This window comes from Schistocerca serialis, chromosome 7, assembly GCF_023864345.2.
Source record: "Schistocerca serialis cubense isolate TAMUIC-IGC-003099 chromosome 7, iqSchSeri2.2, whole genome shotgun sequence".
Classification (NCBI taxonomy): Eukaryota; Metazoa; Arthropoda; class Insecta; order Orthoptera; family Acrididae; genus Schistocerca; species Schistocerca serialis.
Genome location: NC_064644.1, coordinates 365120519 through 365146498, shown reverse-complemented (window position 1 = coordinate 365146498; position 25980 = coordinate 365120519). Strand labels below are relative to the sequence as shown.

Here is a 25980-nt window from a genome sequence, read left to right as displayed (position 1 = left end):
GCCGTTCGGCGTCTCGCCCAGTTCACACTTGAGGACCGTACTGAGGGTCAGAAGGGACAGATTCCCGTCAAGGGCGCAGGCGCAAGAGGGCGCAAAAATTATAATAAAAAAGAAAAAAAGGACAAAATGACGGAAAGAGTAAATGTGAATGTATGCTTTCCCGGCGTATACAGCTGATGAAGAGTTCTCGGGCTAGCCGGCGAATGTGGTGTGCAGTACATTGAACAATCGCAGCGCTGAATCAGTAAAAGGTGCGAGGAACACATCAGACACGTTCGACTTGGACAGACAGAGACATGAGCTAAAGCAGAACATTGGGTTGGGTTGTTTGGGGAAGGAGACCAGACAGCGTGGTCATCGGTCTCATCGGATTAGGGAAGGATGGAGAAGGACGTCAGCCGTGCCCTTTCGGAGGAACCATCCCGGCATTTGCCTGGAGTGATTTAGGGAAATCACGGAAAACCCAAATCAGGATGGCCGGACGCGGGATTGAACCGTCGTCCTCCCGAATGCAAGTCCAGTGTCTAACCACTGCGCCACCACGCTCGGTGCAGAACATTGTATCAAAGAAAAGCACACCTTTGATATCAAGAACACCAGGGCGCTATTGGGACAGCGTCATCAGAATATCCATAGAAATACGGGTCCACAAGAATCTTGTGAACAGGGACAAAGGTTATCAACTTAGCGCGCCCTGGAATCCACCATCAGCCGCAATAGGCCGTGAACGCACCAAGAACCGTCCAGCTCGCGAGACACGACTGGAATGCTCTGACGGAGACACGGACGGCGCACCCGCCTCCTCCTCCACCCGCCCACCGGCTAATCTGGAGCCAGCCAGCCGTGGCCAGGTTGCGGGGAGCACGCTGCACGTACAAAAGGGACCAGCATCCGCAAAGTCTCGGTACTTCGCCAGAACATGATGAGTATGTCTGCCACTCGTCGAAACGTCGCAGTTTGAAGACACCGCCACCCGGCCGGAAGCCCGAGAACTCTTCACCGACAAAAATAGTGTTCACGAATACCTCTTGTGCACTACATTCTGTCCAGTGGAAGAGGCCTACCGCACAGACCGCTCCTATAAAGGCACAGTCTTTGTACTGTAGCATTTCTATTTGATTTATCTAAGCAGCATCACAAAGAAACAACTACTAACGTAATGACGTCTATAACTAACATTATTTATAGTAAATACACTGCGCGTGGTCCCCACAGCTGCCGTCTATACAGGTTATACCACAATTTATGGCGTAATAGATCACCGTTGGGAATACACCATACTAGGGCCGAAAAAGTTTGTATACGAGATTAATGCAACTTTGTTATTATCAGCCATCACTGAAATATTTCTGTGTAAATACCACCCCAGTCATGAAAAGATAACAAGACTTTACAACACTAAGAAAAGTTATTAGAGATGCATCAATACAAGTGCAGACGTTTTGAATAAAAAATACTTACGCGACTATACGCTTAGTTAACGGAGGTGTCCGAAGTGCCGTCCTCGCATCTGGATGCAGGCCTCTGTCCGTCACCGCTATGAATTTCGACTACTTTCAAACACAGCGAGATCATTTCGAAATTTTTGACAAGCTTAGAGAAGTCTCGTTTCCAATTCGTCAACCGTGATAGCTGGATTGGCGCATACTACACCGTTAAGATTGGCCCAAACACAGAAATCCATTAGTTAGTGTGAAGTAATCTTGGAGCGTACAGTATAGGTCCTCCACGCCCAATTCTTTTTTTGGCCGTATCGACGAGTTTAATGTCGTTTCACCATAGAAGCAAAATGTCGATGTTCCATCACCATGTTCCAATTCCTCTCACGTTGGTCTAAGGATATCCTCAAGGAATCCTTCGAGATAATACCCCACAGACCGAAGGCAATTCTGTGCATTATGTTTGTTTGGTGCCTTAAATAAGATGATCATCTAGTGCCCCTAACGAAACACTCAATAAGAAACGTCGCTGAGGTGAAAACGCATGCACAGCTAGTGGGTGATGATTCCAGACGCGAGAATTTCGACAAACGCACTTTATCGAATGAACTTTGCTCCTTCTGAAAATAAAACGTTGTCAAACGTAGGGTTTTTAATAGTAATTCTAAAAAAGTTATAGATCGTAAAAATTAGTCCCTAGATTATAACGGAACTCCTTCGTTTTCATATAGCGTTTCTGTCATGGTTCATCGTCAGATGAAATGCACAAAGCAATATGACTGCAATGCTGTGACACTGAAGCCTTTCGACGAGACACACTCGAAACGCACTATGAAAATAAAGGAATTCCATTAAGATCTAGTTACTAAATTTGCGACGCACCAGATTTTTCAGAATCATAATAAAAATATTAAAAAACTGCCAGGATGTCAGTCTAGAGCCAAAGTCCGCCTGACTAAGACAATGAACTGGTTGAAGGTAGTAGGGGTACATTGCACTACGATGCATTAGTCTCCAAACACTACATTGCCTGAATGGAGCAAGGTTCCTTGTCGAGGTTCCCGGAGAGCAATCGACAGTTTCCAGCACTACAAGCACAATTTGTACAGGGCTATGCACTCCGGCAGTATGTGCAGAGCTCCCAGTTTCTCAGAGGCGTTGATGCCGCCTTGTAAACGTTCGACTGTAGTGGTGCCTTCGGGCAGGGTACGCCTCTTGGTACAGGCGTGCAGCCTCCCGTCCATTGCCATTTACCCTATCGGAAATGAAATGCATATCCGCATACTCCTGTAACGTTCCATGTTACCACCAACACTCGCACTAAACATATGACGCTCCGCAAACGGCTGACGTGAGTTGTCCTTTGTCGGTGTACTCTGCTGTCATATCCAGTCTGTTGATAACTCCAGCTCCAAATTGTAAACAAAGACCACGCTACAGACCAGCATGGGGTGTTTACACAGAATTACGTCAGTGGTGGCTGGTAACCAGAATGTCGCAATTACCTCACAAAAGGCTAGTTGCCGAACCTATGTTTACTAAAATTGTCTTTGCTTTTAACATCGTGTAGTTTCAACTGTATGCGTTTACGCCATTAACTACGATACATTCTGTACAACTTGCTCATTTTCAACATTGGGACCTCGATGAGCACTCAGTTTTCGTCTGTAACAGTTGACGTACTCAAGCTTCCACCAATGAACTATTGACTGTACACCATCAGCCGCTTCCGGGTTAGGTTTCACAGTGCTTAATCACTGGAATATGATCGCATTCGTGACGATCAGGTTCCATGCCAGATCATTTACGTTTAAGTTGAGATTGCTCCTAATCTGTTTATGTTAATGCTAGAACGCTTCCTATGTGAAGGAAGTCAGCGATATTCACCCACATTCTTGTTCTATTCGAGATCGTGCTACATATCTGTTGACTCTGAGCGCCCCCAACCCTCCCCCCCCCCCCCCCCCCCACACCCCTCTCCCCATTGTCCTAATTTCTAAACTACAATTGTTCAGCCTTCATACCGGTGACTAGAAACGAAGCTACTGTGTTACGAGTGAAGACGGTTTGTTTGCAGATATGGAGGAGGGCACGTGCGAGCCGTGCTCGGGCAATTGCGCGACGTGCATGGAGCGCGCCGACCGGTGCGCCTCATGTGAACACCACCTGCTGCTGTACAGCGGCCGCTGCCACGCCGCCTGCCCGCCCGGTACCTTCGAGACTGACGGAAACACGTGAGTACCTCGCTGGCTCGAAAGTGCTGGCTGCCACTCGGTTTCCTGTAAAGCGCTCCTTGATTTTTTGCTTTCCCGCGTTGGAATGAACGTGGTGTATTCATCATTATTCCTCCATACGATGGCATCTGTCAGCAGGACAGCGCAATGTGACACACAGAACGTAGTGTACGTGCGTAATTACAAGCTCACCGGAATCGGTTGACCTTACTCCTCTGGCTACAAAACAACCAGAATTTAAATCCAATCGAGAATTCGTGGCACTACTTCAGTCGAGAAATCTAGCGAAGTTGGCCACAGCAATGGAGTGAGCACGGCTCCACATACATGTCGATACAATCCTGAAACTCATTGACTCTCTTCTTGCACGTTTCGCAGAGTTTCACCCTGCAAAAGGCGATTGTTCAGGCTTTCCACAGAAGTTCGCGTCTATGTGGCTGCACAATGTAAATTTCTTCAACTTTCTAACGTATTCTCTATTAAAATGGATACCATACCTAAAACCTGATGAGTTGAAACTAACAAGAAAGTATTTCTTCAACAGTGAACAAATGTAATTGATTAATAATTAAGGTGTCTGTTATCGTATATGTATGTGTCTGCATGTTGAATAAACAAATGAGGGGTTCAAAAGCCTGCTGACTGGTGAAACGGCTGTTGAAGGTTACGAATGTCAAAGGTGGGCGAGGTGTGTTTTTATTGAAATACAAGGTATCAGAAGTTCCCTGTGACTTAGTTTAGAGATTCGAGTCCTTGCTATTTGCCAATGCCTTCGAAAATTTCCATATACACTGTCTCATATAGTACAAACTAGATGCAGCCCATTATGTTACCTCATCTGGCTTAGCACGCAATACTTTGTTCAAATGAACAAATGAAAGACAGTTACTTATTACAGACATAGCTCGCATTAACATTAACACTGTAAAGCTCATCAACTTCTGTTAATGTGTTGCAAGATCCGATGATGACAGCACAATTCGGTCGAGACTTGTAATCAATGTAAAATTTTATAAGCGATCTTGGCGTATATGACATATCTGGATAATATAACAATTCAGATCTCCCCCAGCAGCTGGCGCAATGCCGAAGATATATAAATGATTCATTGTTGATTATAACGAAAATTATGGCTCTTGTATTAAATACCTCGATGTTAATAGTCTCTGTAGCTGGGGAACGGTGCACTATCTACCACTCTCAGATGCTGCATGACTCCCTGTGGACGGTTCTGATGTAACGAGCGGTCTTGATGATCCAGACATAAGCTACATTTTAGAAGGAGACCTTGAATATGCAGCAAACATTCAGGAACTTTATGCAATATACCATCATGCCCAAAGAAAGTCAACAAGGCTAAAGTTCCAAAGAAGCTGATTTCTACAGTTTTTGTCAAAAATTTACTACAGAAATTAAAAATAAAAATAATCTTACTCTAAGCAAGACTGACGTCATGTTACTATTTTTTCAGGCTCTCTGAATGAAACGGTGTATTGATATAAATGCTGAGAAAGTAAAAGAATTATTTCGAAAATACCTTTTTATTAAGTTAATGTATAACAGTGTTTCTGCAGAGATTATGAAGAGTGTGCGGAAAATGAATGATGCGATCGGGGTAGCACGCTAGGACGGTAGATATAAAGTGCTACTCTGATCGCAAGACTGAATTTTAAATACTGTGCCTATTCTAGTAAAATATGGTTCCTACTGAATTATGTGAACGTAATATTGTTTCTGACAAAACGTAGTTATAGGAATGTCTGTTTTAGACGTTTGTATGTTGCTTCTTGTTGGTCATTCACTACTGGTTCTCAGCCATCAGTTTCTCGCGTTGATAACACAGCACACGTCAGTCAAGCTGTTCTGGAATTCGTGGAAACCCCTACCTAAAGTGTTTGCACAAATTTAGGGCCCTATAAATCTGGGAACTGTCCTGGAACTAACATCGTGCAATCTCTGAGCGGCCGCTGGACGACGCGATAACTGTTGGCTACATGGGGGAAGTTCGGCCAAGTGCCGAGTGGCGGTGGGGAATACGGCTGACCGAGCAACCACTGGCAGCGCCGCAGAAGGCCTTGCTTTGCCAGCGGGCAGCGAAAGCCAACCCACCCGTAGCAAACTTGGGGCGCAAGTGTGGCGCCGCAAGCTGTCCAGTCCAGTCTTGGTGGTCTGGAAAACCTTCGGTATTCATCTTATGAATACCAGTTCCACGATATCGTGTCATTTTACGTTCTAATACTGGCTCTCCTTTCGAAACCATACCTGTGCATTCATGCAGAACATTGATCCCACATTGATTCAATAATAACACTAATTTTGACAGTTCAGTTCAGAGACTGAAGAATCTTATGCAAAGTCCTGTAAAAAGTGGTGTTGGGGAGGACATTAGCTGAATGTAGCACAACTGAAAATTGAACTAGAGCATCAATTAAAGCTCCTATTAGTTTCTAAATACTTAGAGGAAAGATTCCCGCACACTGTTCACCATCCTCGAACACATCGCACTCAACTAGTTACAACAGACATTAAACAAATGTGACAGATTTGGCTAAAGGTAATCAAAAACAGAAATTGTAATTTGTTTCGTACTGATCTGAGTGCTGTAAGGAATCGTTTTACCGAACAAATCCACAACAATAATTAAGAAAAACAAGGATGTAGCTAAACAGGATTCGACATCCATGTATGGAGAAACACATTCGAATCATTAGCAACCTCTCTCTATTGGAAAAGTACTTTTCCATGTATGGAAAAACGTTTTCGAATATATTCCACGCTTTGTCTATTGGAAAAGCAATTTAGTTGATGAGGGATGATAGATATCTGCGAAATGACCATCACTTGCTGGCCGGGGTAGCCGAGCGGTTCTAGGCGCTACCGTCTGGAACCGTGCGACCTTAGAAGTTAAGTCCTATAGTGCTCAGAGCCATGTGAACCATTTGACCATTACTTCAAAACAGAAACTCGGTTCCAGAGGACATTAGTTGCTGCTTCAACCCCATGCAGGCTGTCACCGATTCCTCCAGATTCGCCACTCCATGAAATTATTTACATTTGATTCTTCCAGCTTATTTGAAACAGGACATGAATGTAGGCATTTTCGTTGACCTTTTCCTGCTCCCGCTTGTACTGCTTCAGTAGTGTGCTGATTTCCGCCAGGACACTTCCAAGTCTCTGCATTGTCTGTATGTGCAAATCACTCGGCATTGAGTCGAACTCTTACACCCAGACCAGTGCCCATTTACAGGGATGAGAGAAAGGCTAGCTCATTATCTGCAAGTTTGAGACAACATCTTACAATGTGCGATGTCTCCGTTCGGTTCAATTTATTTTCTCGCAGTTAGGATTTAACAATAACTTTATTAAACATGTGTTAAATTATGGGAGACAGTCGCGTGCTATAGATGCTCAGCTATATGATGGCTGATCAATCACTTTCGTCTGTGATAGTCTATAATCTAACACACGAATTATTTTAAATGATAGTAAACAGTTGTTAACAGTAAATGGTTGTAGAGGAAACATAGTAATTTTTAAACTAACTATGTCTGAGGTGAAGATCTTATTGGATATTGGTTCAACATGAGGCACTCAAATTCGCAAGAATGCCTAATACTAATGTTGGATACTTATATCCACACGTACGTAATTACTTTGCATAACATGGCGCTTTTCATCAAAATTAACATAATAAGCTTTTAATGAGATACCTGATATAGCACTGAAGGTACTTATCTCCCCGGTGGTAGAATATTTAACGTTAATATTACAAGATATATTTCAGACAAGGTATGAAAAACTATCTTCACCCGACAGTAGCTAACACAAGCTCAGATTTCGTCACACATCTTTGGTTTCGATTTGCAAAGTATACAAGCCACCGAGTTTTCTGAAGGAAATGAAGTAGAAGTTTGACTTTACGTTATGATATGTTCTTATCAACAATAACAGCGACACGTAGTATCCATTTTTAAAATTGCGAGGTTTATAATTGATATATGAAATCTCAGTATACGTGCGCGAGCGATTTTGTATTCAAAAAACTACCAGCTTTTATCATTACAAAAACATCAGGTTTAAAACAGTGAAGCTATAAGGATACTGATTTTTAAATACATAAGTAAACACACGAGATAACCATTTTCTGCATAAATAACCAGTATATTATTACTCAAATTGCAGTTCCAGTTGTATCATGGCTTTTACACGTTTTGCTAATATGGCTTCCCTGCTGTAATTCTACTTTAGGCTGTAGCACCGACAAAATACGACTGTAATATGCCGCAGCACAGACGAAATAAAACGTGGCATTTCACGTTATAACGAGCTATGTCCAAGCCTCTTTAACAAACTTTGCAGAAACGTGAAGTGGAAGCTTACTGTTTGTGGCTATGAATGCTACAGGATGTCAGTTGTATGAGTAGCTAGCAGTATGTCTCTTGCAGCCTGCAGAGCCCCACGATCCACAATACAACCGACTTCTTACTCCGCAAAAGATCAGAGCAAACCTCTTCTTCCGTAACGCACAATTTGGCTGCACTTTTTATAAAATAGTAACATCATTCAGCAGTCGTACGAGGCTAATTTTACCAGTGCTGGATCTTCACCACACAAACAGCTTACACTTGCCCTGTGCTCAAACTACTACTGACTACTTAGACAGTGTTTGTTCGAGAGACATGTCCCCTCAAAATGACGGGATGCCACCGCTTAAATCAATGTGCGGTAATACCATTACTTATTAATATATATTTCTCGAGCCATGGCTGCTTCCATTACGCAGTACATAATTTCACAGTCATTTTAACATTTTAAGCTTTTCATCAAAAGAAACATAACGTAATGTATTTAATTATTTCTTAATATAGTTTAGTAAATGTGTAACTTAGGTTGTTTGCCACTTCCGCATGAGGTAAATGAAAGTGAGCGTATGGTATTGTTGGCCGGGAGGTCCCATTCGAGGGAGTGGTGATTCGTCCCCACCAGTTTTTACAAGATTGCATCATTGCAATTGCTAAATGACATGAGCCTCTGCATTAGGCATGTCTCACACAGCGCCCCTTTCAATGCCAGCGGAACACTGCTTCAGTGGTGCCGACTACCAGTTTTCGAAGTTACGATGCAACAAGACGAACAATTCACCTCTCCGAAATTTAGTAATTGTTTTAATAAAGATATTGTTTAGTGCTGTAGTGATATCTGTGTCATTGCACGTGGATTAAACAATATCCACAGAAACAAGCACACGTGTGCAGACAAGAAATGACATTGCACATAATTTGTGGAATATACACTGCCTGACGGAAAAGTGAAGCTTCCAAACAACATGGTCGGATGTAAATATAAATTCGTTCATATGGACGCCATCTAAAGGTATAAAAAAGGTTAACGGTGACATAGTGGCTATCCCAAAGAATTAGTACTGTTCGTGTTTAGCGTTGTTATGAGATCATGTACACTTATGCTCATAAATTAAGGATAACTGCAGAATGTGGTTCCACACAACGTGGTACTGCACAAAACTGGCGCTAATAGCATAGGCACGTAGGGAACACACGCGACGCAGATCTGTAAGTCCACGGTATTGGTGATAAGTTGAGAAAACCGCCCCGAAACCCATGTGCTACAAAACGCCACCGTTTCCTGCGCATGTATCCCGACATCAGTATGGGATATGATCACCATGCGCACGTACACAGGCCGCACAATGGATTGGCATACTCTGGATCAGGTGGTCGAGCAGCTGCTGGGTAATAACCTCTCATTTTTGCACCAGTGCCTGTCAGAGCTCCTTAACTGTCCTAGGGGTTCGAAAACGTGCAGCGATACGTCGACCGAGATCATCTCAGACGTGATTTGCATCTTGCAGGTCTCCGGGCGAATAAACCATCTCTGTTCAGTCATCTGTAGACTTTGTATCTGGAGACAACTGTTCCAGTGACTGCGGTAAGGTCCCATAAATGGCTCTGAGCACTATGGGACTTAACATCTGAGGTCATCAGTCTCCTAGAACTTAGAACCACATAAACCTAATTAACCTGAGGACATCACACACATCCATGCCTGAGGCAGGATTCGAACTTGCGACCGTAGCGGTTCCTGACTGAAGCGCCTACAACCGCTCGGCCACACTGGCCGGCGGTAAGGTCTCGAGCAAGGCTACCTGCGGTACTCCGTGGCCGTCTGCGTGCACTAATGGTGAGATATCAATCTTATTATGGTGTTTTTCACTGTGGACGTCCCGTACTCTAGCGTCTGGACACTTTTCCTGTCTGCTGGAATCGTTACCATAATCTTGAGATCACACTTTGTGGCACACGGAAGGCTCGTGCTACGACCTGCTGTGTTTTACCAGCCTCCAGTCGCCCTAGTATTCTACCGCTCATAACGACATCAATATGTATTCTTTGAGCCATTTTCAACACACAGTCACCATTAGAACGTCTGAAAACGTCTGCACACTTACTCGCTGCACCGTACTCTGGCATGCACCAACACACCCTTGCGTATGTGGACTACTGCCAGCGCCACCGTGCGACAACCGCAGGTCAAATGCACCGCATAGTCATAGCCCGAGGTGATTTAAACCCGCAAACCGCCCACCAGAGTGTTGTTTCACTATGTATCAGCATTATCCTTAATTTACGAGCATAAGTATATAATATCGAGTCATCACTGTAAAGTACATGAGGGTGCCGTCTTTGAGATGTGCCTCATTGATGGGTTTCCATTTGGTCAGCTGCTCGGATCGAGCAATATTCAGACTTGCAGGGCGAGGTGACTGTAGACCTATGTTTGACTGCCTGGGGATGTGACGGCTGGCATACTCAGTGTCAATGTTCTAGTCCACTAATAAGGCCACCACAAGTAAGGATGACCTTAGTTTGTACCAGCCATATAATAAACGTTTGATATCAGCGCATGCCATCGGTGAACCTGTTCTTCATTCCTTGCATCATTAAACGTCGTCTCTCGCTATTGGTTGGAAACTATTAAAGTGCCGGACTAGGGAACTGGCGTCCCATTCGTAGTTTGGCAATAACATGAGCAACACAAACGGCTGCGTTTGGATTAGTCTCGTGATTTGAAAGCCTGGATTGCCGAAGAACGGCAGCCCACTGTTTCAGATATTAACCACAATTACGCTTTACCTCGCATACTCAATTTCGACAGGTTCGGTAGCAAATGGAGGCAATGCTGTTACTCCTGATGTCATTTTGTTGGAAGCTATTGGGTATGTCCACAGGTGACAGCTGTTAGTGATTACTGAAACTCTGACGGCACGACGGAATGTCACAGACATCCTGCATCCTCATGGTTTATCTTTCAGGCATACAGGATAATGGACGTCCATACAATGCAGGTATTTCTATGAACCGTCTGCGTGATGATAAGGTAGTCTCAAGGTCATAAAGATCTCCTTATATGTCTCGATGAAGTACATGTGTGTGGCCAGCTCGAAAGTCAAACCCTTACTAGTGCCATTATTCAGGAGCAGTTACAGCAGTTGTCGACAACCTTGCCACAGCAGAAGAAATAGCTGCTTTATGGTACGCCTTACTTGATCAGTGAATGCATTTAAGCCAGGAGAGGCGCAGTGCCCTAGTAATGAGAGGACTCATACTGCTAAGATTTTTGCAAATTTCAGTCGTTGTTGTAATCACCGAGCAACACCAAATACCTTCTCAATCTATGAGGTCTCATTTCGTTTCCTTCTCCTCTTCCGAGTGATTTTCATTTTTTGCTAAGCAATGTGTCATGCTAGAGGCTTTACAGCTTCTTACTGCTGCATAGCTTCGTAATGACCAATGGGCGAAATGTACTAATCCATAAATTACGAAATAGTTCATTATTCTTATTAGTTGTATGGCATAACACATTACTTTAAAAATACAAAATAAAATATTTACACAATTTACTAACTTACATCATTACATTACATCATTATCCATATACTTAATTACATCCGCTGTACTACCCATGAAGACCGACGTGTTTCAAGGGTAGGAATTTTGAGGGCAGTGTTCAACAATATGTCTGACAGACGGTCTTGAAAAGTCGCAAGTGCAGTCGACAGTCATAGCCCTTTTCCCAGCTGTATAGTTCGTCACCGCATCTCCCATTCGTCAGTCTGGTTCTTGTTGAGGGTTCTCTATTTCCACTAGGACATATCAGGTGCCCATTTTTAGATGTTAGCTTGGAGAAAGCTGTGGCGCTTGGGTGGAGTGTTGTTGTGCCACTCTTGCGTTTAATATTCCTGGAACCTGAAGTTATTGTCCACTAAATCCCTAGATGTTCTCAGTGGTAGGCGTCTCGAGCGGAATCTCTTGATTCATTTAGTAGGAATGTCTACGATGACTGGCAACTCCTGGTTGTTGCAAATTTTCGTACATTCCATCAGGCGAATACTTTTCCTACTCAGGTAACGTGGTGGAATGCGGCTCAGAGCAGGTATCCAGAATATTGGAAAGGACACAGATGCACCAGTAACGATCAGCATTGTCTGATAAAATACTATCTGTAGAAGTAGTCTTCATCACGTATAAGTTATTTATTTTCTTCGGTGATTAGTTTCGATTTCTTGTTGCCTCGCCATCAGACAATTTTACCCTGTGAAAAAGAGTAACACATTTTATCAGAAGTCAAAGAACTTGAAATCAATGTTGAGAATGAAGTAATATAAAAGTATAGCTTATATACTCTTGTTAATAGCAGGGGATGGTGGCGTCGAGAGCTCTCTGGATAGGCGTAAGGACACTGCTGAATAAGGCCCATTTACTAGTAGTTTGGAAGCGAAAGGTCCTCACCAGCTTCGACACATCGCCACTAATGGCCCTTGGGAGTGAGACATAAATACATTTCTTTATCCATCTTCTTTCCTCCGCTCTACGTTCATCTCCCAACCCCCTCGAAATCATTTTCCTCCTCCCGCTCTCTGAGTATCTCGCCTTCCCCCTCTTTTGTCGATTTCTTGATTACCCCGGCTCCTCCTCCTACCTTTCTCTGTCCACTTCCCTCTCACTGTCAATCTTATACTGTTCCATTTCTTTGTCCGTCTTCTCCTCCTCCTCTCCCTGTTGCTTCTCACTCTTAACTGCATACATCTACTCGTTCTCCCTCTCCAGACATCTCCTCCTGCCCAATTTCTCTTTCTGTCACCCAGTTATCACCCCCACCCCGGTATCAGGCTGTCAGGCTTATCCCCACGATATTTCTCTCCAGATACTCAGTAATAATTGGATCAAGTCGATCCTGGGCTTTAGGGGGTGCTTTTTACCTACACTTTTGCTAGAGTACAGTAGTGTCACATATATTTCAGCCCCTCGGTCTAACGCTCTGCTTCCCCAGCGGGATGGCGTGACGGTCCCCGGTAGGAATCCGCCCGGCGGATGAGTGTCGAGGTCCGGTGTGCCAGCCAGGTTGTGGATGGTTATTAAGGCGATTTTCCATCTGCCTTGGTGAATGTGGGCTGATTCTCATTATTCCGCTTCTGTTACACTATGTTGGTGATTGCTGCGCAAACACTGTTCCCAGGAACGCGTACACCATAATTACCCAACCTCGCTAACATTTAGGGTTACACTAGTCTGGTATGAGACGTTCTCGGGGGCAGGGGATAGGCTCAACGGGTAGCCGAGCCGCACAATAACCCTGGGTTCGGTGTGAGGCAGCGGTGGGGTGAGTGGACCGCTGGAGTCCGTTGTGGGGTTGTGAACCACTGAGGGCTACGGCAGGAACGAAGCATCTGTGTCGTTTCTAGTTCCCCAGTTCAATACGCAATACGCACACACACACACACACACACACACACACACATACACACACACACACACACACACACACACATATATATATATATATATATATATATATATATATATATATATATATATCACTTATTTCTTTTTTTAGTCACCAGTCGTCTGACTGGTTCGGTGCGGCCCAATCTAAGTCCTTAAATATGTGCTGGATGTATTCCAATCTTTGTCTTCCTCTACTATTTCATGTACCTTAACATATTTCACACCAATTTGTAAACATATTTCATCTGTATCTCCAACGAATTTCGCTGTGTAGTTTGATTTTCACGAGGCTCAATATTTATGACGTATTATGTACTGAATTGTGCGTCGTACAAGAAACACAATTTTTAGGTACATTTAGTGGCATATATAGTCACTTCCTAAGATGCATTTAGATTAGGTTCAGCAGCAATGAAGCAATAGATTTCAACGTCATGCAACACGTTCAGTTATCACCCACAGCATTATTGACGTCATATTATATTTTGCAGGTACTTTCAAAGATTTATGTAAATACTGCCTGCAAAATGTATTGCGAATACAAGTAGGTGTAAAGATGTAACTAATCAAATCGTCGTGTTCAATGCGGCTGTTTTAACCCATGAACAACGAAATTGTTGTAACCGATAAACTTTCTTCCTTTCATCATATTGTGGGGGTTGTGCACGAGAAAGAGTTTCGTAAGATTTGAAATTACGTGCAGAAGTTTTTTGAAAGTGCTATTCTGGACAAATACTCGATGGATAAACCGTGGGTATTCAGGAGTCGGGCCCTACACTTCTATTTCACTCCCACTTTCACTTCCTTATTAGGTGTGTCGTGTTTACCCCAACAGCGATGATTTCCGGACGGTAACTGATATGTGAACCAGGTTTAGTCGAAATCAAGTGATTTAGGAGGAGATGTGTGACTTACAGCCGGTCGGGTAGAACCGCGAGACCGCTACGGTCGCAGGATCGAATCCTGTCTCGGGCATGGATATGTGTGATGTCTTTAGGTCAGTTAAGTTTAAGTAGTTCTAAGTTCGAGGGGACTAATGACCTCAGCTGTTAAGTCCCTTAGCGCTCAGAGCCATTTTTGACTATCTCAAAAACATACAATTTTCATATTAGGTGCATTGTGCTGCTACCTACTGCCAGATACTCCATATCAGCGACCTCAGTAGACACTAGACATCGTGATAATGCAGAATGGGGGGGGGGGGGGGGGGGGGGGCTCTGCGGAACTCTCGGACTTCGAACGTGGTCAATTGACTGGGTGTCACTTGTATCATACGTCTGTACGCGAGATTTTGTACTAGTAATCATCTCTAGGGCCACTGTTTCCGGTGTGACGGTAAAGTGGAAACGTGAATGGACATGTACAGCGCCAAAGCATACAGGCCGACCTCTTCTGTTGACTGACAGAGACCGCCGATAATTGGAGAGAGTCGTAATGTGTAATAGGCAGACATCTATCCAGACCATAACACCGAAATTCCAAACTGCATCAGGACGGATTGCAAGTACTGTGACAGTTACGTGGGAGGTGAGAAAACTTGGATTTCATGGTCGAGCGGCCGCTCATAAAGCCACACATCACGCAGGTAATTGCTAAACGACGCTCACTTGGTGTAAGGAGCATAAACACTGGTGGGCTGAAAGTGGGAAAACGTTGTGTGGACGAATCACGATACACAATGTGGCGATCCAATGGCGGGGTGTGGGTATGGCGAATGCCCAGTGAACATCATCTGCCAACATGTGTAGTGTCAACAGGATAATTCGGAGGTGGTAGTGTTATGTTGGTGTCGTGTTTTGGATGGAGGGGGCTTCCACCCCTTGTTGTTTTGCGTGGCACTATCACAGCACAGGTCTACATTGATGTTTTAAGCACCTTCTTTCTTACCAGTGTTGAAGAGCAATGCGGTGATGGTGACTGCATCTTTCAGCACGATCGAGCACCTATTCATAATGCACGGCCTGTGGCGAATTGGTTACACGACAGTGACATCCCTGTAAGGGACTGGCCTACACAGGGTCCTGACCTGGATCCTATAGAACAACTCTTGGATGTTTTGGAATGCCGACTTGGAGCTAGGCCCCACCGAACGACATCGATACCGCTCCTCAGTGCAGCAATCCGTGAAGAACGGGCTGTCATTCCCCGAGAAAACGTCCAGCACCTGATTGAATGTATGCCTTCGAGAGTGGAAGCTGTCATAAAGGCTAAGGGTGGGCCAACACAATATTGAATTCCAGCATTGCCGATGGAGGGCGCCACGTACTTGTAAGTCATTTTCAGCGAGGTGACTTGATACTTTTGATCACATAGTGTACGTCAGTGGTGAGGTGTGTTGCTATGAACACACAATCGAACGTGGAACGTTACTAGGCACAAGAATTGCCATACGTGCATTTAATTTACGGTGCTGTAGCATGTAGTGACCGAAAACAAGTAATAATCTTTTACCATGAGCTGTGCTGTTGTTACGTGGTGTGTGCTGTGTATTTCAGTAACACAATAAATATTATTTTCAGACCGTTGGTCCCATACCTCAATTTAATCGGTTGTAGACCAAATATCATCTGCTTCAATGTGACCTAAGTTTGAGACCCGGTGTATGTCCATTTTTGTATTATGTCTGGATCAACTTTCCGTGTAGCCAACGTCGTAGTGGTGGTGAACGTGGTCGTGTGTCGGCAGGTGCTCGCCTTGCCACGCGACGTGCGAGTCGTGCCGCGGCGGCGCGGGCGCGGCGCAGTGCGTGACGTGCCGGCGCGGGCTGCTGTTCTCCGGCGGCAAGTGCCGCGAGGCGTGTCCGGCAGGTCAGCGGCCCGACGCCCGCCGCCGTGAGTGCGCGGCCTGTCCACCAGGTTGCCTACACTGCAGCGCCACCGTTTGCCTGGCCTGCGCGCCCGGTTGGACGCTGCACGCCGCAGCCTGTCTCCCGCGCGGCAACACGCACTGCGACTCCGGTGAGTAACCGCACCGCCACATTCCACAGCAGAGCGCAGCGTGTGCTCTTTCACATCCAGTACCTTTACGTTTAAATGAAAGGTAGAAACGAAAGAGCCTAGAAACGTGAAGAGCATTCTGATCTCCAGTTCAAACTCCATTGCTAGACGATTAACCATCTCAAAATTATCACAGGATATTTCAATCAATTCATTAGTGGAATGTACCGTGAAATAAACACGTAAAATTGTTCCATATTTTTATTTCATGAAATAATTTGTTCGGTATTGTGGGATGTTTCTGACATTATATACGTTAGGTATGAACATATTACTTATTGCCGACATATACAAATTTGTGTCAGTCCGGGACTCGAATCCGCATTTCACACTTGTCTCGAATGCTCGACTTAACACATAGGTGGTCAAGAATGTGACTCTAGGCCCAGCCTTGGCTTAGCCTGGCTGGCACACTCCCCTCACTGCCACGCCACGCGGTCTCAGCGTGAGGAGGGGGAAACTGTGAACTGCATTTAAATGGCAATGCAGTCGCACTACGTACCAACAACAAAGATAAAAAACAAAACAAATATTTTTTATTATTTATTTCTGGCGCCGTGATGACATACAATTTTTAGCCAGTAGAAACTCTCGTCGTACAGACAGAAGCAGACAATTTCACAGATTTCAGCACTCAGGTTTCCACGTAAACGTGACTTCTTCAGTATTGTATTCGAGAGAACGATCTTACACACAAACTTGTTCGTCGAAATATTATAGCACTTTTGCAACCTTATTACATTAACATGGAAACTCTACCTGAGGAAAAGCATTCTAGACGTCCTGTGGACCTTTAACTTTAAAAGGATCTCTCTTTGAAAAGAAAATTAACTTGCAGGTCAGTCACTTATATCTGTATATGCACAAGCATCCTTTCAACGAGAAGGCATACGCTTTAGAAAACAGATGTAAAGTTTGCAGTGTCCTCAGAACGTTTAGGAAACTGATCTTGTAATTATTTCGAGGTCACAATCAATTCTTCAAACCTCCCGTTTTCCTTACCGCCAGTAAGCTTGGGAAGCCGAACTGTGTACAATGTGACCCTTCTATAACGCTATTTTATTTTTAAATGCATCCTCACCAAATCAAAAAGACATTGTTCCTCACCCTGCTTTACCTTTGTGTGTGTAATGTACAGTCGAGTCCACTTAACTCGCGAGGTCAGCAATCTCAATTTTCGTTCCCACCCTCGGTTTTCCTTCATAAGCTAAACGATAGCGAGTTTTAAATCGCAAAATCAAAAGTGAATATACGAAATGACGAGAGCATGCTGAAAAATGACGTCTCTGAATGTTTTATGTGAAAAGTCGTGAAACTGTTTCAATAAAATAAACTTTATTACCATTACGCGTTTGAATCTCCATCTCTGCATTTTTCATGTCTACATATTTATTTGTCAATATTGTCATCGTGGCAACGAACACATTTCTCCCAAAGAGAGACCAGTTTGTGGATACCGTGACAGTAGAGGGGGCTTGGGTTGTTTGGGGAAGGAGACCAGACAGCGTGGTCATCGGTCTCATCGGATTAGGGAAGGACGGGGAAGAAAGTCGGCCGTGCCCTTTGAGAGGAACCATCCCGGCATTTGCCTGGAGCGATTTAGGGAAATAGCGGAAAATCTAAATCGGGATGGACGGACGCGCGATTGAACCGTCGTCCTCCCAAATACGAGTACAGTGTCTAACCACTGCGCCACCTCGATCGGTCCGTGACAGTAGAATGTTCGATATTGTCGGCGGAGCAACAACCTAACCTCTGCTTGCACACCTCCATCAATATCAAGTTGAAGACCCCAAACGAGTTCTTTAAGTTTTGGAGGCAGATAAAATTTGGATGAGGGTAAGTGGGGTCTGCATGGAGGATGATCATTGACAATGAACCCAAGACGTTGGATTGTTGTAGATGCTGCAGCGCTCGTGTGTGGTCTGGCATTGTCATGCTAAATGAGAATGTGCTCCTTGTGTGGACGAACTCTTCCAGTGGTTAGAAACTGGATTACAGTACACTGTCTCTCATTCATCACCATACAAGGTGTGTCAGCAGGAAAGGTACTTGCTTTGACGGCAACAAAAAACTTCAACTGTTTTGTTCGAAATGATTCCGGAGTTAGAACACATTTAACGGTTGCAACTGACATCAGAATAATTTGTGCGACTTCAGATATTTTACTATTCGTACTATCACTTTCTTCATTTGCTCTATGACTGTAAATTTAGCACAGAGTGCTACTTGATGTGCAGAAGATTGAATATAACCTGTCGACCGCTCTAATTTTTTGCTCTTCCATTACCAACTAAATCTTTAAATTCTTTTCTGAATGCTATTCTGATGTCGCTTTATAGGAAATCTACAGTACCTGTTGCTTATGCAACCTGAGAATTCACTTCCCTCTCTCGTGTCATTCCCATTCAGATTTAAAGGCGTGTCACTATGCATCATTAGATTGACCGTTTTCGTGCAAACAGCCAGTGTACCAGTGAACTTCCTCCATGTTGTTGTTGTTGTGGTCTTCAGTCCTGAGACTGGTTTGATGCAGCTCTCCATGCTACTCTATCCTGTGCAAGCTTTTTCATCTCCCAGTACCTACTGCAACCTACATCCTTCTGAATCTGCTTAGTGTATTCATCTCGTGGTCTCCCTCTACGATTTTTACCCTCCACGCTGCCCTCCAATACTAAATTGGTGATCCCTTGATGCCTCAGAACATGCCCTACCAACCGATCCCTTCTTCTGGTCAAGTTGTGCCACAAACTTCTCTTCTCCCCAATCCTATTCAATACTTCCTCATTAGTTACATGATCTACCCATCTAATCTTCAGCATTCTTATGTAGCACCACATTTCGAAAGCTTCTATTCTCTTCTTGTCTAAACTATTTATCGTCCATGTTTCACTTCCATACATGGCTACACTCCATACGAATACTTTCAGAAATGACTTCCTGACACTTAAATCTATACTCGATGTTAACAAATTTCTCTTCTTCAGAAACGCTTTCCTTGCCATTGTCAGTCTACATTTTATATCCTCTCTACTTCGACCATCATCAGTTATTTTGCTCCCCAAATAGCAAAACTCCTTTACTGCTTTAAGTGCCTCATTTCCTAATCTAATTCCCTCAGCATCACCCGACTTAATTAGACTACATTCCATTATCCTTGTTTTGCTTTTGTTGATGTTCATCTTATATCCTCCTTTCAAGACACTGTCCATTCCATTCAACTGCTCTTCCAAGTCCTTTGCTGTCTCTGACAGAATTACAATGTCATCGGCGAACCTCAAAGTTTTTATTTCTTCTCCATGAATTTTAATACCTACTCCGAATTTTTCTTTTGTTTCCTTTACTGCTTGCTCAATATACAGATTGAACAACATCGGGGAGAGGCTACAACCCTGTCTTACTCCCTTCCCAACCACTGCTTCCCTTTCATGTCCCTCGACTCTTATAACTGCCAACTGGTTTCTGTACAAATTGTAAATAGCCTTTCGCTCCCTGTATTTTACCCCTGCCACCTTTAGAATTTGAAAGAGAGTATTCCAGTCAACATTGTCAAAAGCTTTCTCTAAGTCTACAAATGCTAGAAACGTAGGTTTGCCTTTCCTTAATCTTTCTTCTAAGATAAGTCGTAAGGTCAGTATTGCCTCACGTGTTCCAGTGTTTCTACGGAATCCAAACTGATCTTCCCCGAGGTTGGCTTCTACTAGTTTTTCCATTCGTCTGTAAAGAATTCGTGTTAGTATTTTGCAGCTGTGACTTATTAAACTGATAGTTCGGTAATTTTCACATCTGTCAACACCTGCTTTCTTTGGAATTGGAATTATTATATTCTTCTTGAAGTCTGAGGGTATTTCGCCTGTTTCATACATCTTGCTCACCAGATGGTAGAGTTTTGACAGGACTGGCTCTCCCACGGCCGTCAGTAGTTCCAATGGAATGTTGTCTACTCCGGGGGCCTTGTTTCGACTCAGGTCTTTCAGTGCTCTGTCAAACTCTTCACGCAGTATCGTATCTCCCATTTCATCTTCATCTACATCCTCTTCCATTTCCATAATATTGTCCTCAAGTACATCGCCCTTGTATAGACCCTCTATATACTCCTTCCACCTTTCTGCTTTCCCTTCTTTGCTTAGAACTGGGTTTCCATCTGAGCTCTTGATATTCATACAAGTCGTTCTCTTATCTCCAAAGGTCTCTTTAATTTTCCTGTAGGCGGTATCTATCTTACCCCTAGTGAGATAGGCCTCTACATCCTTACATTTGTCCTCTAGCCATCCCTGCTTAGCCATTTTGCACTTCCTGTCGATCTCATTTTTGAGACGTTTGTATTCCTTTTTGCCTGTTTCACTTACTGCATTTTTATATTTTCTCCTTTCATCAATTAAATTCAATATTTCTTCTGTTACCCGAGGATTTCTACTAGCCCTCGTCTTTTTACCTACTTGATCCTCTGCTGCCTTCACTACTTCATCCCTCAAAGCTACCCATTCTTCTTCTACTGTATTTATTTCCTCCATTCCTGTCAATTGCTCCCTTATGCTCTCCCTGAATCTCTGTACAACCTCTGGTTCTTTTAGTTTATCCAGGTCCCATCTCCTTAAATTCCCACCTTTTTGCAGTTTCTTCAGTTTTAATCTACAGGTCATAACCAATAGATTGTGGTCAGAGTCCACATCTGCCCCCGGAAATGTCTTACAATTTAAAACCTGGTTCCTAAATCTCTGTCTTACCATTATATAATCTATCTGATACCTTTTAGTATCTCCAGGGGTCTTCCATGTATACAACCTTCTTTCATGATTCTTAAACCAAGTGCTAGTTATGATTATGTTGTGCTCTGTGCAAAATTCTACCAGGCGGCTTCCTCTTTCATTTCTGTCCCCCAATCCATATTCACCTACTATGTTTCCTTCTCTCCCTTTTCCTACACTCGAATTCCAGTCACCCATGACTATTAAATTTTCGTCTCCCTTCACAATCTGAATAATTTCTTTTATTTCATCATACATTTCTTCAATTTCTTCGTCATCTGCAGAGCTAGTTGGCATATAAACTTGTACTACTGTAGTAGGTGTGGGCTACGTATCTATCTTGGCCACAATAATGCGTTCACTATGCTGTTTGTAGTAGCTTACCCACATTCCTATTTTCCTATTCATTATTAAACCTACTCCTGCATTCCCCCTATTTGATTTTGTGTTTATAACCCTGTAGTCACCTGACCAGAAGTCCTCCATAGGACGAAAAAAATAACGAACAATAATTTGTGCTGACGACACCACTATTCTGACAAACTGAAGAGCGTTCTGCTGATAGAAATATGTCGCAGAATAATACTGAACGAAACGTTGTGCTCTTCCGGGCTATGATATGTTATGTTGACCGGGGACCTAGAAACGACGGAGAGACTCCGTCCCCGCCGCAGCCCCAGTGGTCCACAACCCCACGACTACCGCAGTCCACGTCACCCCTCCGTCACCCCACACCGAAGCCAGGGTTATTGTGCGGTTCGGCCCCTGGTGGACCCCCCAGGGAACGTCTCAACCAGACGAGTGTAACCCCTATGTTTGTGTGGTAGAGTAATGGTGGTGTACGCGTACGTGGAGAACTTGTTTGCGCAGCAATCGCCGACATAGTATAGCTGAGTCGGAATAAGGGGAACCAGCCCTCATTTGCCTAGGCAGATGGAAAACCACCTCAAAAGCATCCACAGACTGGCCGGCTCACCGGACCTCGACATAAATCCGCCTGCCGGATTCGTGCCAGGAACCGGCGCTCCTTCCCGCCCGGAAAGCCGCGCGTTAGACCGCACGCCCAACCGGGCGGGCGCTCTTCCGGGTACTCCCGAGAAGGGCCGACCAAAGCAGAGACAGTCCGGGACTTGGCCTGCCAGTGGCCCGCACACCTTGCAAAAGTAGACACGTTGTGGCCACTTCCACCTTAACCACTTCGGCCATTCGAGCACGCTTGCAGGACTGAGCCAAACTTCCGTGTGTCATAGTGTCTAGCCATGTTCGAAGCGCCTGCTGACATTTAGATAAAACAGATAGCACATTCGACAGCGCATACACAACTCGCGATCTGGACGGAGAATCTACTGGACCAGCAGAAATAACACTTTCTCGTCATTGCTCAATTTAAACTCCAAACATAACTCGAAATCCACTTTACCTGTAGTGACCAACACTGGGCCACCGGTACGTCATCAGCTCCACGTGCGAACAGCTCTCCAGCTGTCCAACAAAACCTACAAGCTGTTGCATTCGGTGGAGGTAACAAGATCATGAGCCGATCCGCACACAGCACTTTAAAGCCATGTTGCACGACCCCACTGCCACATAGCGGGAATCCGAGGAAGGCGTTGCCAAGAAAGGTCAACAGAAACCTCCGATCTTACTCGTCTGCTTTAACCCGTGACGTAAGCGTGTTGTGGTGTGTGACGTCATTACGGCGCGGAGTTTAGTCTTGTTTTTGTTTGTGGTGCTCTCTGGTGGTGTGTTCACGGTTTTCGTTTGTTTTAATTTAATGCTCATTGCTGTATGTCGGGTGAGTTTGTTATTGAGTGTATTTGGTTGTGGTTTTTTGTTTAGGAATGGATATGAAAGACCGCCTTAATAGTGTTCGGTTGAGGGCGATGATGGGCGAGACAGCGTTAGAACTTATCAAGTTCTTACAACTATTCGGTTTAATCGCCGAAGTTGTTAAGTGTTCTCTTTGCCTTGAGGCGATGAAATTGGTTAAAGTTCCGGCCTCTCGGACCAGCGACGGATACATGTGGTGTTGCCGGAAAGATGGCGTATGGCGTTCTATAAGGCGTGGTACCTGGTTCGAGAAGTCTAGATTGGGCATGCGTGAGATTGTGCTTATTACATATTATTTTTGTTATAGATGCCCACAGAGTTTTTACGCGTTTGAGACTGGTGTGAGTGAGAGGACTGTTTTAGACTGGTATTCCTTTTGTCGTGAAGTGTGTTCGGAATTTATTAAGTACAGGGGTAAGTTGGGTGGGCATGGGGTGCTTGTGGAGGTGGACGAGTCGCAGTTTGGTAAAAGGAAGTATGGGAGGGGGAAGTCTGTGGCTGGTCTTTGGGTGTGGGGGGCTGTTGTTCACGGGGGTGGGGGTACTGAATGTGTTTTTAGGGTTGTGGAGGGGAGGTCGAAGGCTGAATTAGTGGGGTTAATTGAGGAGTATGTAGAGCCCGGGTCCACAATAGTTTCTGATGCTTTTTCTTCTTATAGGGGGTTGGGTGACAGGGGATTTAATCATTTAGTAGTGAACCACAGTCTAGAATTTAAGAATTATGATACTGGGGCTTGCACTAACACAATTGAGGGGATGAGGGGGGCGGTTAAGTCAGTTCTTGGGAGGGGGAAGAGGCGCTCTTCCAACCTTCAGTCTCATTTAGATGAGTACTGTTGGCGGAAGAGTGTCCCAGAGGCCTATTGCATTTTTCGGGTTTTTTTTAAGGGCTGTGGGTAAAATGTATAGGCCGAAAGTGGTTAGTTAGGGTGCATTTGTGTGTGATTGTGGTGGCCAATCTAGTTTGTGGGGCTGGAACTTTTTTGAGGTAAGTTCCGTTTTTTTTTTGTTTTTGATGTGTGTTTTGTGTCAACAGAAACATCCGATCTCACGCGTCGGCTTTGACCCGTGACGTTAGGGACCTACACATTGATCTGTAGCGTAGCCCTGAATACGAGGTTAGGTTGGGAGGTTTTTTTTGGCGGGGGGGGGGGGGGGGAGGGGGCCAGGGGGGGGGGGCGCAGCCCCCCCCTGCCTGGCCTCGAGTACCACTTGTTTATTATTATCTTTGTTCGATCGTAATTTATGTGATTGGGAGCTGTTGTAGATGTATGTAGGTGTAAGGGAAGTGTTGGTTTTTTAGGTTGGTGTTGGGGGATGTGATCGGTAGGTTATGTTGAGCTATATAGGTCAACGGAAGTGTTCGATCGTAATTTATGTGATTGGGAGCTGTTGTAGATGTATGTAGGTGTAAGGGAAGTGTTCGTTTTTTTTTTTTTTTTTGTATTGGAGGATGTGATCGGTAGGTTCTGTTGAGCTATATAGGTCAAGGGAAGTGTCCGATTCTGGATAGGAATGTGTTTTTTGGTATTTGGTCAGTTTTGTGATGTTGATTTATTTCGTTGTTTTGCGTGGTTTTGTATGGCGGTCGGTGGCTACATTTGTGTATATTTAGTTTGTCCCCACCCAAAAACCCCCAATTTCCCACGCTTGTCCCGTTAGAGTCATTAGGCTTTTTGTGAAACTTGTGTATTTCAGTGTTTATAATACGTATGCGATGTTTTTATATCCGCCATATTGGATAATACGTATGCGATGTTTTTATATCCGCCATATTGGAATTGTCGTTTATAGTCGTTTCCGCTACATTTGTGACGTCATGGGTCAAAGCCGACGGGTAAGATCGGACGCTTCTGTATTTCCGCCAAGAAACGCGACCTCGGTATGTTTGAATATCGACAGCAAACGGCTCAATTATTGTTTTTGTGGTCTTCAGTCTGAAGAATCATTTCATGCAGCTCTCCATGCTATTCAATTTTGTGGAAGCCGCTTGATCACTAAATAGCTATTCCAAAGTACATCAGTTTCCAGCAGCTTACTGTGCTGGTGTCTACGCCCCTTATATCAGTGGTTTTGAGATTTGAGTGTAAGACTCCCTTGACCTGAACGTGGGCACCCATGGCTCTTTATCTACATTTGATTCAAAATGGTTAAAAATGTTAAATTTCGAAACAAATAGTACCAATAGTTATTGGTTTATTTAGCTATTTAAATATCACAGTTTAGTCATCTTTTAATGTTATTACACCTTATTCCTGGAACGAAATCAACTAGAAGAATGACAATGCTACTTCATCGTTAGATCTTTATATCTCGGTAGGAGAATATGAACTGCGACTTGCATTTCTTCATCCACATTAATTCACGATCATTATTTCCTCTTCATGACTGACAATGCTGAAAAAACTGTCAAAATCGTAGGACCTTGTTAGCTGCTTGTGGATACTTCCGCTACACCACTCGCGTAAACATAAGCAGCGATGAGGAAACGAACTGCGGTTTCAATGTGGAGTCTGAAGAAATTTTACTAAATTTCTCTTCCTCCCTACCTGTAAGTGATAAGAAAAATTCTGTATTGAAAGGCTCTTTAATCTATATGTGTCCACCTTCTTGTTTAAGAAAGCACTTCGTAAAGTGATCACTGAGTTCAGTTAAATTATCCGAAAACAGAAACTTCATTTCTGCACTCAGCCGAAACTCAGTATCTTCTAAAACCGTGTACCGATCAGGCGAAAAGTAACATAATACTTTACAATCCAGCTTTTTTCCTTCTACATCAGAAATTACTCTCTGAAAGAGGAACGTTTATCTTCCGCTGTGGCGTAGCTTCTTGCTCTTTGCAGCACTGTAAGAAAACTTTTTAAGATGAAAGAAGAACCTTTATCGGAAATGAAGCTTGTCCAGTGGATGTTTTGATTTGTTCTGTCTTTT

At 44.0% G+C, this 25980-nt stretch overlaps 1 protein-coding gene across 1 annotated transcript in view; it reads left to right on the top strand.

Moving 5' to 3' along the window:
- The window catches only part of LOC126413092 (furin-like protease 2), a 714734-nt gene that overhangs the window by 578271 nt on the left and 110483 nt on the right, over positions 1-25980 (top strand). Inside the window, exons 15-16 of the mRNA XM_050082987.1 lie at positions 3517-3673; positions 16162-16433. Of these exons, the coding sequence (XP_049938944.1) occupies positions 3517-3673; positions 16162-16433 (429 nt within the window). The remainder of the gene's footprint in view (positions 1-3516; positions 3674-16161; positions 16434-25980) is intronic.